Source organism: Abramis brama (genome assembly GCF_963993115.1).
Source record: "Abramis brama genome assembly, chromosome: 1".
In the NCBI taxonomy this organism is placed as follows: domain Eukaryota; kingdom Metazoa; phylum Chordata; class Actinopteri; order Cypriniformes; family Leuciscidae; genus Abramis; species Abramis brama.
The window spans coordinates 11,428,395-11,444,854 of record NC_139963.1 but is presented as its reverse complement, the minus strand read 5'-3'; the positions used below and the strand labels follow the sequence as shown (position 1 = coordinate 11,444,854).

The window sequence follows — 16,460 nt, the reverse complement described above, 5'->3', positions numbered from 1 at the left end:
TGCTGTTGTAATGTGTGTGTTCTTGTGTTCAGATGCCGTTGATCTCACACTGGATCCAAACACAGCACACACTGATCTCGCTCTGTCTGAGGAGAACAGAAAGGTGACGCATGTGAGAGAGAGTCAGTCGTATCCTGATCATCCAGAGAGATTTGATGAGCCTCAGGTTCTGTGTCGAGAGAGTCTGACTGGACGCTGTTACTGGGAGGCTGAATGGAGTGGAGATAATGCTGATATATCAGTGTCATATAAAGGAATCAAGAGGAAAGGAGGGAGTGACTGTGTGTTTGGACTGAATCAGAAGTCCTGGAGTCTTGAATGCTCTGATCACAGATTCACTGTCTGGCACAATCGTATCTCCACTGCTGTTTCTGCTGGTTCAGGATCCTGTAAGAGAGCAGGAGTGTGTGTGGACGTGTCGGCCGGCACTCTGTCCTTCTACAGCGTCTCTGACACACACACACTCACACACTTACACACATTCACACACACATTCACTGAACCCCTCTGTGCTGGATTTAGACTTAATTATGTTAACTCTTCAGTGTCTCTGTGTCACATTAAACACACACACACACACACAACTGACTGACACACACACACATTGATTGACACACACACAACTGACTGACACACACACACAACTGACTTGCACACTCACACACGCACAACTGACTGACACACACACACACACACACAACTAACTGACACATACACACACACACTGACTGACACACACAACACACACACAGACACGCACAACTGACTGACACTCACACACACAACTAATTGACGCGTATACACACACACACAACTGACTGACACACACACACACACACACAACTGACTGACACTCACACACAGACACACTCACACACACACACACACACAACTGACTGACACACACACACACACACACAACTGACTGACACACACACACATTGATTGACACACACACAACTGACTGACACACACACACAACTGACTTGCACACTCACACACGCACAACTGACTGACACACACACACACACACAACTAACTGACACATACACACACACACACTGACTGACACACACAACACACACACAGACACGCACAACTGACTGACACTCACACACACAACTAATTGACACGTATACACACACACACAACTGACTGACACACACACACACACACAACTGACTGACACTCACACACAGACACACTCTCACACACACACACAACTGACTGACACACACACACACACACAACACACACACAACTGACTGACACACACACACACGCACAACTGACTGACACTCTCACACACAACTAATTGACACGTATACACACACACACAACTGACTGACACACACACACACACACACACAACTGACTGACACTCACACACAGACACACTCACACACACACACACACACACAACTGACTGACACACACACACACACACAACACACACACAACTGACTGACACACACACAACTAACTGACACATACACACACACAACTGACTGACACACACAGACACACACAAATGACTGACACACACACACAACACACACACAACTGACTGACACACACACAACTAACTGACACATACACACACACAACTGACTGACACTCACACACACACAGACACACTCAACTGACTGACACACTCACTCACTCACACACACACACACACACACAACTGACACACACACAACTAACTGACTGACACACAAACACACATACATACAACTGACTGACACACACAACTGACTGACACACACACACACACATTGATTGACACACACACAACTAACTGACACACAGACACACACAACTGACTGACACTCACACACACACAGACACACTCAACTGACTGACACACTCACTCACACACACAACTGACACACACACACAACTGACTGACACACACACACATTGATTGACACACACACAACTGACTGACACACAACTAACTGACTTACACACTCACACACGCACAACTGACTGACACTCACACACACAGACAACTAACTGACACACACACACACACACACACACACAACTGACTGAAACACACACACACACACAGACACACAACTGACTGACACACACACACAACTAACTGACACATACACACGCACAACTGACTGACACTCACACACACACAACTAACTGACACATACACACACAACTAACTGACACATACACACACACAACTGACTGACACACTCACTCACACACACAGACACACAACTGACACACACACAACTAACTGACTGACACACAAACACACATACATACAACTGACTGACACACACACACAACTGACTGACACACACACACAACTGACTGACACACACACACACACATTGATTGACACACACACAACTGACTGACACACACACACAACTAACTGACTGACACTCACACACAACTAACTGACACACACAGACACACACAACTGACTGACACTCACAGACACACTCAACTGACTGACACACTCACTCACACACACAACTGACACACACACACACACACACACACACACACAATTGACTGACACACACATTGATTGACACACACAACTGACTGACACACACAACTAACTGACTTACACACTCACACACGCACAACTGACTGACACTCACACACACAGACAACTAACTGACACACACACAACTGACTGAAACACACACACACACACAGACACACAACTGACTGACACACACACACACAACTAACTGACACATACACACGCACAACTGACTGACACTCACACACACAACTGACTGACACACACACACACGCACACACAACTAACTGACACATATACACACACAACTGACTGACACTCACACACACACAACTGACTGACACACACACGCACACACAACTAACTGACACATACACACACAACTGACTGACACACACACACGCACACACAACTAACTGACACATACACACACAACTGACTGACACTCACACACAGACACACAACTGACTGACACTCACACAACTAACTGACACATACACACACAACTAACTGACTGATACACAAACACACACACAACTGACCGACACACAACTGACTGACACACACACACACAACTAACTGACACATACACACACACACACACACACGTGTATATATGGTTTAGGAGGACAGTGTGTAACCGCAGTGGTTCAGAGGGAAACCCATTTCCTAAAACTCTACAAATTAAACATGTTGATCTAACAATACAATCATGGAAAATAACTGACAGACACAAACACACAAAGTGTTGCTGTTGTTGTTTCTTCTCTTGTGTGTGTTTTCTGTGATCAGTGTATAAACTCACTGTCCTGTTGTGTGTGTGTGTGTGTGAACGTTTGTTGATGTTGGTTTGAAGATCTTGTTGATCATATTAAAAATATCAGAGGATGTTTTCTGGGTTTTTGTTTCTTTGTGTAAATATGTTATTATAATTATATTATTAATATTATTGAAATTTGTTTTGGACTCTGTCTATTCCGCAGTTTTTACAAAGACAACACAAAATACAAACACACCCTCTCACAATACATGTTCTCATATACATTAGACAGGTACATATATAGTAGCACATTAACACCTTTCATTGGCAGTTTTTAAAAATTACAACCGTTATTGTTCACAGCTCCCATATTGCACAACCCCCCTACCCTACAAAATGCACAAATGACATATTGCACATATTGCTGATTTTCATGAAACTGTTGAACTTGTTTTAATGCATATAACTCTATACATAAATATAAGTTCAATTCAAGGCAAATGCTGAATTGGGTGAATCTCACAAAAGATTTTCACCCCAAAACGAAAGTGAAAATAAATTATATTTTGCTAATATATATTGTGAAATATTATTACAATTTAAAATAACAGTTTTCTATGTGAATATATTATATAATGTATATATTTATTCCTGTGATCAAAGCTGAATGTTCAGCATCATTACTCCAGTCTTCAGATGATCCTTCAGAAATCATTATAATATGATGATTTGATCAAGAAACATTTATTGTAACAGACATGTTACTACATATTTTTGTGGAAACGGCAATACATTTTGTAATGTTGTAAAAGACTTTGCTGTCTGTTTTTGATCAGTTTAATGCATCCATTCTGAAAAAATAAAAAAACTTTTTAAAATGAAAAGTTGTAAATGAAAAGTCCAAAACTTTTGAACTGTAATGTATACTATGACAATCAAAAAATAAATTCACTATAAAGAAATCTGTGTTCTTTTTTTTCTGGCCAGGATATTTTATTTTTCATTATATTTTATCCATCTCTTTGTCTTTTTTGCTCCTGTATTGATTTGAAAAGTCTCGTCATCCCGAACGCTAGATGGCGCACTAACGACTGTTCCTCGCGGTGGATTATGGGTAACATCCGCTGCGTGCTGCTGATCTGCCATTTTGTTGTGGAGATCAGAGAGCAGGGGACGCGGCGTTCGTTATCCTGTAAATGAATAATACAACTCTCTTCTAGTGGACCAGAACTAGAGCCGAGGCACGATGCTTTCCGCAGCCCAGTTACTCGATGAGTTAATGGGCCGGGACCGGAACTTGGCTCCGGATGAGAAGCGCTGTAATGTACGCTGGGATGATGAGACTGTAAGTGAGATGACGGCTAAACAGCGGCCGCGATTCATTTATTACACACACACACACACACACACAAACCTCTGTAGGCCGCTAAACCACTTAATAAACGTGTGTATGTGTGTATGTGTGTTAGTTTGTATATAAACCGATCTGAGCGATGGCTGGTTCGCTAGTTTGTCTCGGTTGTTTGGGTCAGTTAGCAGCGCGAGGCTCGTGTCTCATTGTTGAACACATGCGCGCGCAGCGTCCCGCCTTCATCTGCAGTGTTTGCCAAGACAAATCACTGTTATTAACGCGCAAACAACAGCAAAGTATCAAACTTTTACGTGTAACTATTAGTAGTGCTGGGTATTATTGACACACATCTTCGATTCACAAGCTTGCATTTCGATTCAGTTTCAGTTATCAAGGAAAAGGTCCCTCAGTTAATGCTGTTCACTATTTAGGGAACCCTGTCAGTTGTTAACTTTAACCTTTAATAGTTACTCGAGCAACTGATGTGTATACAAACATTTGGAGGCCGAGTTTCGCTCCACTCGCTTAAAATATACTGCAGTTATTGTTGCTACTGTGAAATCATATAAAACTGGATTATTTTTGATGTTTTAACTTTGATGATTGGAAAAGTACACTTTAGCATACTTTTAAAACCACTTAAGTAATAAAAATACTTTAAAAGTGCGAACTGAATGTAATTTAATGTCAACTTTGCATGTTATGTGCAAGCAAGTTAAAATGTCTTCGTATTAAATGCAATTAGTGGAACTTAAGCGTGTAATGTATTAAAATGTTACTTTAAATATAATATCAAATTACACACTACAGTTAAAATTAAAAGTACTTTACATGTCGCATGTATTTTAAATGTTAAAATAAGTGTACTTCTACACAAGCATTTTTTAAACAGAATGACAATGTACATAAACTTTTAATTTCACATTGTTCAAAGTACTTAAAAGTGTATTTAAGTGTGTTAAACAGTCATGAGTGTCTCAAGTACACTTAAATGGCATTTTATTTAATAATAAGTGGTATGCAAGTACAGTTTTCTTTTTATATATATATATATATATATATATATGCACATACGATACGATTTGAAGTAATTAACTACAAGTGCACATTCAATACAATTAATTGTTCTTATTTTTCACAAGTTGTTCACCATTTGTTTACTGACACATTTTTACTGTAGTAACGGACAGTATTTTGGTGGGAATTATGCTCGCTTAACATGAGCGGCTGAGTCAGACGATTCAGACTTGTCCGAGTTTGACATGTGAATTTCCATAGTAACATACTTTATCTAGTTGTGATTAACTCTCGATCTCTATAAAATAAAAGAATCATCCATCTGTGGGACAGTCTCAACACATACAGCAGAGCTCATGCCTTCATCTTATAGTGTAAATGTCATTTTTTTAATGTGTTTTTCTGCAGGTCTGCAAATATTACCTGTGTGGCTTTTGCCCTGCTGAACTCTTCACAAACACACGCTCAGACTTGGGTAAGATCGGCTTCTTAAACACATTCATCTGGTTTTACTCTTGACGTCCACATTGTCATGAATCTTTTTTTTTTTCTTTTTTTTCCAGGTCCTTGTGAAAAAATCCATGATGAAAACTTGAGGAAAGTGTAAGTTAAAACTCTGTGTGAATGTCAAGGAAATCACATGTCCAGATCACATTTCACCCACAAATCATATGAGAAGATTAAAAAGCCTTTTTAGGACCCTCACCGATTCCTGTCACTAAAATACATAAAAACAAATCCCATTATTGTCATTATTCTCAGTGGTGCTTCTCAGTACTGTAAACGTGTGGTTAAAAATGTCAGCATTAATTACATTTAGATGCATTTTATATAATGGTAACACTTTACATTAGTTAACATTTGATATTAAAAACATGAACTGACATTACAGTATTTTAATTTAATTTGAGCAATACATTAAAGTATTTTAATTTGTTAATATTAGTTAATAAAAGTACAGCTGTTCACGGTCTATTAACTAATGTTAACAAATACAACCTTTGATTTTAATAATGTATTAGTAAATGTGGAAATTAATATCAACTAAGATTAATAAATGCTGTAGAAGTGTGTTGTTCATTCTTAGTTCATGGTAACCAATGAACCTTATTGTAAAGTGTTACCTACACAATTTATATTTTTCTGCATTTTGGTACAAGATTTGTACTTTTTACAATGTTATGAAAATGTTTTAAAGCAACAATAAAAAGAACGTAATGGTTTTTATTTTCTTTAAGCATATTTAAATGTCTAATTTCACCTCCCCAAATGAATGGTGATGAAATGAAATGTGATCTGGACACGTTCGTGACCCGTGTGCAGTTCTGCATCTTCAGTGTTTGTAAAGCGTGACTCCTGGTGTCTCAGGTATGAGAAGAGCTCCCGCTTCATGAAGGAGGGATATGAGCGGGACTTCCTGCGGTACCTGCAGAGTCTCCTGGCCGAGGTGGAGCGCAGGATCCGGAGGGGCCACGCGCGTCTGGCCCTCTCACAAGCCCAGCAGAACTCAGGGGTAACGTTTTTAAGTCTTGAACATGTGACCCTGGACCTCAAAACCAGTCACATGGGTCAAATTTCTGAAATTGAGATTTATACACAGTCTGAATAAATAAGCTTTCCATTGATGTATGGTTTGTTAGGATAGGAGAATATTTGGCCGAGATGCAACTGTGAAAATCTGGAATCTGTTGTTGCAAAAAAATCGAAACATTGAGAAAATCTCCTTTAAAGTTGTTCATTTATGTTCACGATTGTGCTGCATTCACTCACAAAAATAAATGTTTTATATATTTACGGCAGGAAATTTATAAAATATCTTCATGGAACATGATCTTTACTTAATATCCTAATGATTTTTGGCATAAAAGAAAAATCGATAATTTTGACCCAAACAGTGTATTGTTGGCTATTGCCACAAATATACCCGTGCGACTTTTTGTGGTCCATGGTCACACATTTTTAGGTTTTATTTATAGCCTGGTGCTTTATTAGAGCCCTATGATTTCTCTGATGCAAAAAATGCAGACAGAAACACCATCCCCTCATCGCTTTTACATCATTTTAAATAGGGCTGCGCGATATCACGATTTGATCGTGGACGATTAATGTCTCCATGATCTGCTTTTGAAGAAATATGGTAGTATCGTGTTACAGTGCATTCTATCAGTTGCAGTTCTGGATCCTCCGTCTCGACATACTGTACAACGCGACGTACATTCACATTATATGTTAACACAGAGGTAGAGTTACACTCGTGGGACACTGCAGTTCACAAAAGTTCATTATTTGCATGTGTTTTAAAGCCTTCTTTCTTCTGCTATTTGAAGATATTTTGAAGAATGTCCCCATTGACTTCCATAGTAGGAAAACATGCTCCAAATTTCGTCATTTTAATTTTTTTCCATAAATCATTACTATTGGTCACTCTTTTACATCTCTCTGGGTTTTGCAAATATTTAACCAATGAAAAGTCGTCCTCAAACCTCGTAACTCTATCATGAATGCAGTTCTGCGTGCAGTTTGGAGCGTCTCTGCTTGTTTGCGTTGCGAGGCTAAATTAAGAACTGGTTGTTTTAAGTACAGCTTTTTCTTTTCTCAAGCAACATTGTGTATAAACACTGATGTTTTATGTATTTGAGGAGCGAAGAAGTGTCTTAGTCGAGCATTTTGTTGTCGATTCATAGCCAACACTGCCTGAAATAGTCTGTCCATAGCACTTCATCTTTAATAACATGAGATTTTGGCCAAATTGCAGAAAAGATGTGTTCGTTCCAGTGACGGACAGAACATGAAATTCGCCTGACAAAAACCCTGTATCTCCATTTATTTATATAATATAAAGACACGTGCAAGTGTCTGAGCTTATATAAAACCACAATATTAACTTTGACAGCGCAGTGTTTAAAAACTGAAAAGTAGAGTTTTTTGTAGATGCAAGGCGTCCGTCCAACAGTGACAGTACGCTGAAGCTCACGTGACGCTTGTAGTGTTTCCAGCATCTGCCGTCTCTCTGTATAATGACATGAACTTCATCTCCAGAGTCTCTTCATCAGCATTTCATTTGATTAAAACTATTGCCAAATACTCACAGAAACTCAAAGGACTTTCACTACAAACTGACAAAATAAAAGTTTGGTTTAACTTAGTTATGGCAGAAATGCATTACTATTGTACACTAGAATGTACTTCACAAAGTAATAACTAATAATACAATTAAAACAAAAAATATTAAGTTGATAATGTTTATGCCTTCCTTTGATTTTTTGTATTAAATCATAAATCCTGCAAAATTTAAACTGAGAACACAGAATTTCTGAAAGAATAAACACTTCATATTTAATTTATATTGTCAAAAATAAAAAAGTTTTTTTTTTTCAATTGTTAAATCATTAAAGTTCAATTAGACATGCTCTTTAATTATTAAAATTTAATGAAACCATTAAAACTGTATACAAAAAAAAAAACACAAAATAAAAAAAAAATAAAAAAAAAAAAGTTTTTCATAAACTTGTAATAAATTGCATAAGATTCATGAATTTTTTTAATTAGACACCTTTTTATTACAAAAAGTTAAAATGACCAATAAAATAGAATACAAGACAATTTAAATGGAAAAAAGTGATTTTGGAGAAAGAATGAAACTGAATTTGAACAAATAAAGTTAGGATACTCTTATATTTATATGCAGATTTTGTAATACTCAAGTAAAAACGTATCAATGAGTGAATTATCCCTATCTCCAAAGAGCACTGGGATACAGCCTCTGCTGTGCTTTTCTGCCCTCCTTGTTTATACTCTTTAAGGCTACTTCGTTTGTACACTGTTCTTCAAACCCGACTCACTTCAGACTCTGATTTGTAGGTGCCGGGTCCGACTGGGAAGAACGAGGAGAAAGCGCAGGTCCTCACGGAGAAGATTGAAGAGCTTGTTCTTCAGGTACTGGTTCTGAGCCTCGTCAGCTGAGGAGTGAACATGAATGTGTTGCAGCGGCTCTGAGATGTAACTGTGTGTGTGTGTGTTCAGATCGAGGAGCTGGGCTCGGAGGGTCGCGTGGAGGAGGCGCAGGGCATGATGAAGCTGGTGGAGCAGCTGAAGGAAGAGCGGGAGGAGCTCAGCTCCAATCCTTCAGTGAGTCACAGCTTTCTCTTCTTGTTTTTAAGTGCAGAACACACACTTACATTACAACCTTTCACTCAAGTGTGTGTTGGCACTGACCTGATTTCTCGTTTGTCAGACGATTGAGAGCTTTGCGGCTCAGGAGAAGCAGATGGAGGTGTGTGAAGTGTGTGGCGCTTTCCTCATAGTCGGTGACGCTCAGTCCAGAGTGGACGATCATCTGATGGGCAAGCAGCACATGGGATACGCCAAGATCAAATCCACGGTGGAGGAACTGAAGGTTTGTTGATGGTCAAGCTTGTGAATTGGAGTCCTGTGTGGATATGTTGGCCAATCCTGTACTTCACATTATAGTTATTTTTGTTGTGATTTTGGCTTTCAAAATGACACATGTGCGCAATTTCCCGTGAAAACCATCCCGGCAGGTCTAAAATATAGAAGGATTGATGTATTGAATACAAAGAAAGTTGTATAGTGTACCTTTAAATCATAAAACACACAATTTGAAGAAAACATTATAAAAAAGCAACAGTGTGGTAATGCATGTTTTTGGATGGACTGATTACACCATGGTTTTCTGTTTGATCCCACAGGAAAAGCTGCGCCGGCGCTCAGAGGACCCGGAGAAGGAGGACCGGGGGAAGAAGGAGAAGGAGGACCGGGAACGCGAAAGGGAGGAACGCGAGAAAAAACGCAAAGAGGAGGAAGAGAAGGAGAAAGAGCGAGAAAAGGAGAAGGAGAGAGAGCGTGAGAAGGAGAGGGAACGCGAGCGGGAGAGGGAGCGGGACAGGGAACGGGAGCGGGACCGGCGCAGCAGGAGGAGTCACTCCAACAGCAGACACTCCAGCCGAGCGTCGGACCGCCGCAGGAGCCGCTCTCGAGACAGGAGGAGGTCCAGGAGTAAGGAGCGCGACAGGAAGCGCAGCAGGTGTGCAACTCGCTCAATATACTCCAGCTGAGCTGAGCAACATAGATTTAGTTTGTTAAAATGCCAAATTTATTTCAATTTAGTAAAGGATTATTTTAGTATTATTTATATCCTATTATAGCATTTATTAGTATTCCGTTTTGTTTTAATTTTGAAGGTTTAGTAATGTTTGTGCATTTGCCATTATACTTTTCTCCAAATATTTGTATTTATCTTTTTTTAGTTTGTCATTTTTGTGCTTTTGCCATTTTTAAGTTGATTTTTTTTTTTTTTTTTTTTTTTTTGTAATTTTAATTTAATTAGTTGTACTAATTTTATAACTTATTTTAGTTCATATTGTTTTTAGCTAAACTTCAGTTAACGAGAATGATTTTTATAGTTTGTTTAATGAGTTTGTTAAAATAGTAATAATACTGGTTGAATGTACTTTACTGTATCTATCGTTCTCCTGTTGTGCCAGTTGAGATCTCGTTGATTAAAGCTGTGCTGATGTGTGCAGGAGCCGGGACCGGGACCGAGAGAGGAGGCGCAGCCGGGAACGCTCGGACAGGAAGCGCCGCTCTCGGAGCAGGGAGAGGAGGAGGTCCCGCAGCTCTGAGCGCAAGAGCCACCGGCACCGCAGCAGAGACAGAGAAAAGGACAGAGGAGACCGAGACAAGGACAAATCCTCTAAGGACAAAGGTCTGGCATTTAACCATAATTCATTTCTGAAGACTTTTTTTTTTGTGCAAAGTTTTTGATCAGAACATTGAGTGTTTGTTGGCTTTTAAATAAGACTTATTTTTAATTTATCTTTTTTTATTTTTACTTTAACATTAATGTATTAACTAGCATGAACTACCAATAACAATTCATTTCTTTCAGTATTTATTAATCATTGTTATAAAAATACTGTTATTCATGTTAGTTCGCAGTGCATTAATGTTAACAAATACAACTTTTGATTTTAATAATGTATTAGTAAATGTTGAAATTAACTAAGATTAATAAATGCTGTAGAAGTGTTGTTTATTCTTAGTTCGTTAACTAATGAATCCTGATTGTAAAGTGTTCACGAAATTAAATATATATTACATCAGGGTGAGTAAATGATGACTTAACACCCTAAAATAAAAATTAATTCACTCTTTTAATTCAGTAATGCCTTTTTTTTTTTTTTTGGACCACATAAGGAGAAAAAAAGTCATCACGCTTGTCCATATAATATCAGTGAATAGCAAAAAAAGAGACAAAAGTATCACAGAATGATCCCATGCGACACATGCCGTATACTCCAGGTGTTCTGAGAGGTACACTTATAGGGTTTGGTGAAAAACAAACCGAATGTTAGTGTATTATTGAACAAAAATCCTGACCCTAGCCGTTGGTTTTCTGTGCACGGCTACACGTTCACGACTCTATTAGCGTCGCAGTTCACTCTGACTTGCCTAGAAGCAGCACACAAGCTGTGTGAAACAGAGCTGAGAAAAACAAGTTATGGTGTGAAAAAGAAAGGGCGGCATAATGCGTTAAAACAACACCAGGGTGGGTAAATGTTGACTCACTGAGCTAACCCTTTAATATAAGAAGACTTACTTGAACAGGACAAATTATACTTTTCAAAATGTATTGAAACTCTCCAAATCTAAAGCTATCGCCCAGAGAGCCATGAACGTTTACCTAATGTGGTTGTGCCTCCTCTCGCAGAGCACAAGGACTCCTCGGATGAGAAACGGAGCAGCAGAAAGGGCTCGGTTGAGAAGTCAATTGAGCTTTCCAAGCCCGAGCCCATGGAGGCCGAGCCTCCCAAAGCGGAAGTGAACGGCACCGCCCAAGAGCTACATTCTGAAGGTGACACACAGTCCAATTAAAACTGATCTGATAGGACCTCAGATCAGCCCCAGGTAAGTGCACCGTCCTCCCCGGCCCCGGTCTCTCCCCCCTCTCCCCTTCCCCCCTTTTTCTTTCAGTTCTGTCTGTGATTTTTCTTCCTGTTTTTTAATAGTGCATCGTAAGTATGCACTGAAGATGGGGACTAGGCTGATGAAACGGAAGAAAGTAGAAAGAAACAAACCCAGAGGGAAAGGCCAGTGTAGCCCTGAAAAACATGCCTGGAGGTACCTCGTTTTGTATCGGTCATATATCTGTCTCTTTAGACAAGTTCTCTTCCAAATTTACGTGTTTTATTTAATTTTTTTCCTATTTTTTTCTTTTTTAGTTTTTTCCTAACTCTGCCTTTACTACCTCAACCTGTTTTACTCTATGCTCGCAGTAAGATTAAACTAGTGGATAACTTTGTTTACACATCTATTGCACTTACAAAATGATTGTGTGCTCATATGTATGTACAGTACATGCATAAACACACAGCATTTTACCATCTGATGTCTATAAGGTGTTCATAAGAGGTTCATTGAACTGCAATGAATACTGATATATATATATATTTCTTTTTTGTTGGAGGTACATGGATATGTTGCACTTTTAATACCGTCTGTTCTTAAAGTTGAGATCCGATAGCTTTGGGATGATGGAAGTGTAGGGTTAATGAATTATTGCAGCTGACTTCCACACCTCACACAGCGTTGGTGTTGTGAGCGACCCCCATGAAAAGCCCATTTAAAAATCAAGGATACTGTCAATCTATGCAGGTACTCACCCAAGGTACTCCTTTCACTACCCACATCCATTTGAATGCTGTTGCCTGTGAACGTGTCTCAGAGCTTGATGTTTATATACCCTATATATCTCTTTTTTCCCAGTTTTAATTGTCCTCAGTTTTGCTTTCTGTTGGTTTCAAAGTGCCAATGGCTTATTCTACACCTAAAACGGGTGGATGTAAAGTGTCAGGTTTACAGATGAGCCCAATTGATATCCCACTGTAACCTATCAAACCAGATCAAGCTCAAAACAGTTCTTTCTCCTTGTTTGTGTCGCTTATTTTCATTTTGCCTGTTTAGTAAAGAAGTAATAGGTTTGAATTAGGGCTGGGCGGTATAGCTAGACAAACGTAGGCTATATCTGTTTATCTTGCACGCTATGTTTCCATTCAAAGTTGCAAATATAACTTGAAATGTCGCCTAAAACATTTGCGAATAAAGCAGCATTTCCATCCCAGTGTTGAAGAGAACATAATCATCACTTCCTGGGAAATTGGTGTAATAACAATGGAAGCTGCTGCGATCGAGTAAGAAACTGTGGCTCTTTTATCCTCCATCATAAATGACAATAAGCAATAAACGCTGTCATGTTCTCTTGAGTTTGGAAATGCAATCACATGAGATGCTTCTGGAGGGAATTAAACCTAATCATTCTGATGACAGACTTTGACTCCGGCATTGCAGAATGTCTAAACCAACATTTGAGATGCTGTGATGTGATTGGTCCACTGGTTACTTCAGTTATCCAATCAATGTTGAGGCAGTGTCTTTTTCTTTTTCTTTTTTTTTTGCGGATTGATGGATTTGTATAGAAAGTGTGTTTCCATCGTAGTTTATATGCACATGCCGTCTTATCGGGTAGAAACTCAATTGAGCAAATACGTTAATGCGCATTTTTTTTTAATTTATGTGCATTGATTCTCTTCTAATCTTGGCGTTTCGATTCAGCGTGGGGTTTTTCCCCCCCGTCTGCATACAAATGGAAACGTTGGAAACATAGCTGATGATATTCAAAGTACTCTATTTACTCTCAAACGGTTTAAAGGAAGGAATTTTAAAGTTGGTAGAACCGACATTTCAGCCAATCCACCATCGTAAGGTTAAAAATGAAAATAGTAAAGTGGAAATTATATAAAATAAAAAATGAATACAAATATTTTTCATGTGTATGTAACAATACACAGAAATAAACAGTAATATTTACCTACTTATGTTGAATCATAGTTTTGAATTCCAATTATAACCATTTCAAATGGCAATTTTTGAACTGGTGGTGGCGCTATAGAGTTGGTCCTAGAAACCCCAAAGTTGGTTACATTACTATTCATTACCATCACTACAAGTGTGCCAATTTTCATCATTTTCCTATCTTGATTTAGAATAAATCAAACATGCCAAATCTTTTTGCTACTGGTATTTAAGGGAAAATGGCAAAAAGCATTAAAATTGTTGCGTTATTCACAGTGGAGATTAATTGTATTGGGCATATTGGCTATATCTCTCAGCCCTAGTATTATTTAGCTTGTTTTAATGCAGGTGTCTTTTTTTTGAAGTAAACTTTTACTTTCTCTCTCGTGTTTTGTTTAAATTCCCTACCTGTGTTGTCCTTAAGATAGCAGTGCATGCTTTCAGAACGAGATCAGCCTCCTTAATGTCAAAGTCTGGCCGTATAGACGAGGGGATATCAATTCTTTCAGTATTTCATGGTTTTATTTGTGTGCTTACCTTCAATCATTTTACTTACAGCTGAGCAGTTGCTATCACTGCTGCTATGTACAATATGAAGACTTACATAATTGATAAGAGGATAGAAATAAAGAGAATGTTAATAAAAGTGATCAAATTTATTGATTTCTGATTGGACAAAGGACATAATTTGTCTTTAAAAAAAAGTGGTTTGATCATTTTTACAAAGTTGTGTTAAATGAAAGAATGGAGCTTTTTTTATTTGTTTCCAGAACTTGTGAAATGTACTTAAATGCTGGAAATGTTTGTGGTTTCACGCACTAATCGAGCTCTCTCTGACCATTTGTGTACATCAGGAGGAGTTTGAACAGCTGCAAGAGGAAGACCTGAAGACCTCCATCCTACAACTCAGCTCCGCTGCTTTAAAACAAGGTGAACCACAGACGTAGTGGCCTATATGATAAAGCTGTAAATGTAAAAATGGTTCTGTAGCCCTTTTTCAGCGTTTCCACAGGACCTTGCGTGTTCTTTTTATTATGTTTGTTTGGTTTTCTTTGGTCTTACTGCTATATACGCTGGCATAGATGCACATGCAAGTCCACCATTATTTCTGTTAGTATGCATTCAGAATGAATAAAATACTTTGTGGCATGTTTGCTCTGTACAGTCCGCTCTCAATTTACACATTGGAAATATTGAAGATCGGGTTTAGTTCAGTATTTTGACTGGAAGCCTTAAAGGTCTCTACACTGCTTTATCTCTTAATTTCCCTCTGTATGCTCAAATCCCAAATCTTTATACGATTTTAGTTTAGTGAAGTGTTTTCATTTTTGTTCCCGTTTTAAAACCTGTATTTGTCTTGAATAAAAACTACGAAAAAAAATGCTGGCGTCTGATTTTTCCCCAATGCCATGGGAGTTACGTGTCTGATGTAGGAAGTCCGGGATTGCATTTAGACTGCAACATCTGCAAGAACATCCTTCAACAGTAGAGACGTTCATGTTTTTCAGTACTCTGAATGTGATTTAAAGCTTACCTGGACAGGCATGTCTATGGAAGATTGTTTCCGCCACAGAATAAAACATTTTAAAAGATAATTCTGACTTTATAACACGCAATTGCGACTTTATATCATGCAATTCTGACTTTATATCTCCCAATTACGTATTATAAATTCAGAATTGCGTGATATAAAGTCGCAATTGCGAGAAAAAAAGTCAGAATTCTGACTATCTTTATTTCATGCAATTCTGACTTTATATCTTGCAATTCTGACTTTATAATACGTAATTGCAACTTTATTTCAGGCAATTCTTACTTTATATCTCACAATTCTGAGAAATAAAGTCAGAATTGCGAGATGTAAACTCGCAATTGTGAGATAAAAAGTCGTAATTATCTTTTAAAATGTTTTATTCTGTGGCGGAAACAAGCTTCCATAC

At 38.4% G+C, this 16,460-nt stretch overlaps 2 protein-coding genes across 4 annotated transcripts in view; both read left to right on the top strand.

Annotated features, from left to right (window-relative positions):
* LOC311085932 (uncharacterized protein) overlaps positions 1-3,409 on the top strand; it is a 223,955-nt gene extending 220,546 nt beyond the window's left edge. For all 3 annotated transcript variants that reach the window (XM_084118552.1, XM_084118550.1, XM_084118551.1), the window contains one exon: positions 33-3,409. In XM_084118552.1, coding sequence (XP_083974678.1) covers positions 33-592 — 560 coding nt within the window. In that variant the 3' untranslated portion in view covers positions 593-3,409. The remainder of the gene's footprint in view (positions 1-32) is intronic.
* A 1,000-nt stretch (positions 3,410-4,409) lies between these two features.
* On the top strand, positions 4,410-15,669 carry luc7l3 (LUC7-like 3 pre-mRNA splicing factor). Its single transcript, XM_084136288.1, has 11 exons — positions 4,410-4,626; positions 6,058-6,124; positions 6,213-6,252; positions 7,018-7,162; positions 9,511-9,585; positions 9,673-9,777; positions 9,884-10,045; positions 10,359-10,693; positions 11,193-11,374; positions 12,380-12,576; positions 15,375-15,669. Exons 1-10 carry the CDS (start codon positions 4,528-4,530, stop codon positions 12,541-12,543), a joined length of 1,374 nt encoding a protein of 457 aa, XP_083992414.1. The 5' UTR covers positions 4,410-4,527; the 3' UTR covers positions 12,544-12,576; positions 15,375-15,669.
* The last annotated feature ends 791 nt before the right edge of the window (positions 15,670-16,460 follow it).

Excerpts from the sequence above, each read along its gene's own strand:
- luc7l3 (XM_084136288.1), top strand. The coding sequence starts at position 4,528 with ATGCTTTCCGCAGCCCAGTTACTCGATGAGTTAATGGGCCGGGACCGG. Across the intron at positions 7,163-9,510 it reads AAGCCCAGCAGAACTCAGGG|GTGCCGGGTCCGACTGGGAA; the intron begins GTAACGTTTTTA and ends TCTGATTTGTAG. Across the intron at positions 10,694-11,192 it reads CGCGACAGGAAGCGCAGCAG|GAGCCGGGACCGGGACCGAG; the intron begins GTGTGCAACTCG and ends TGATGTGTGCAG.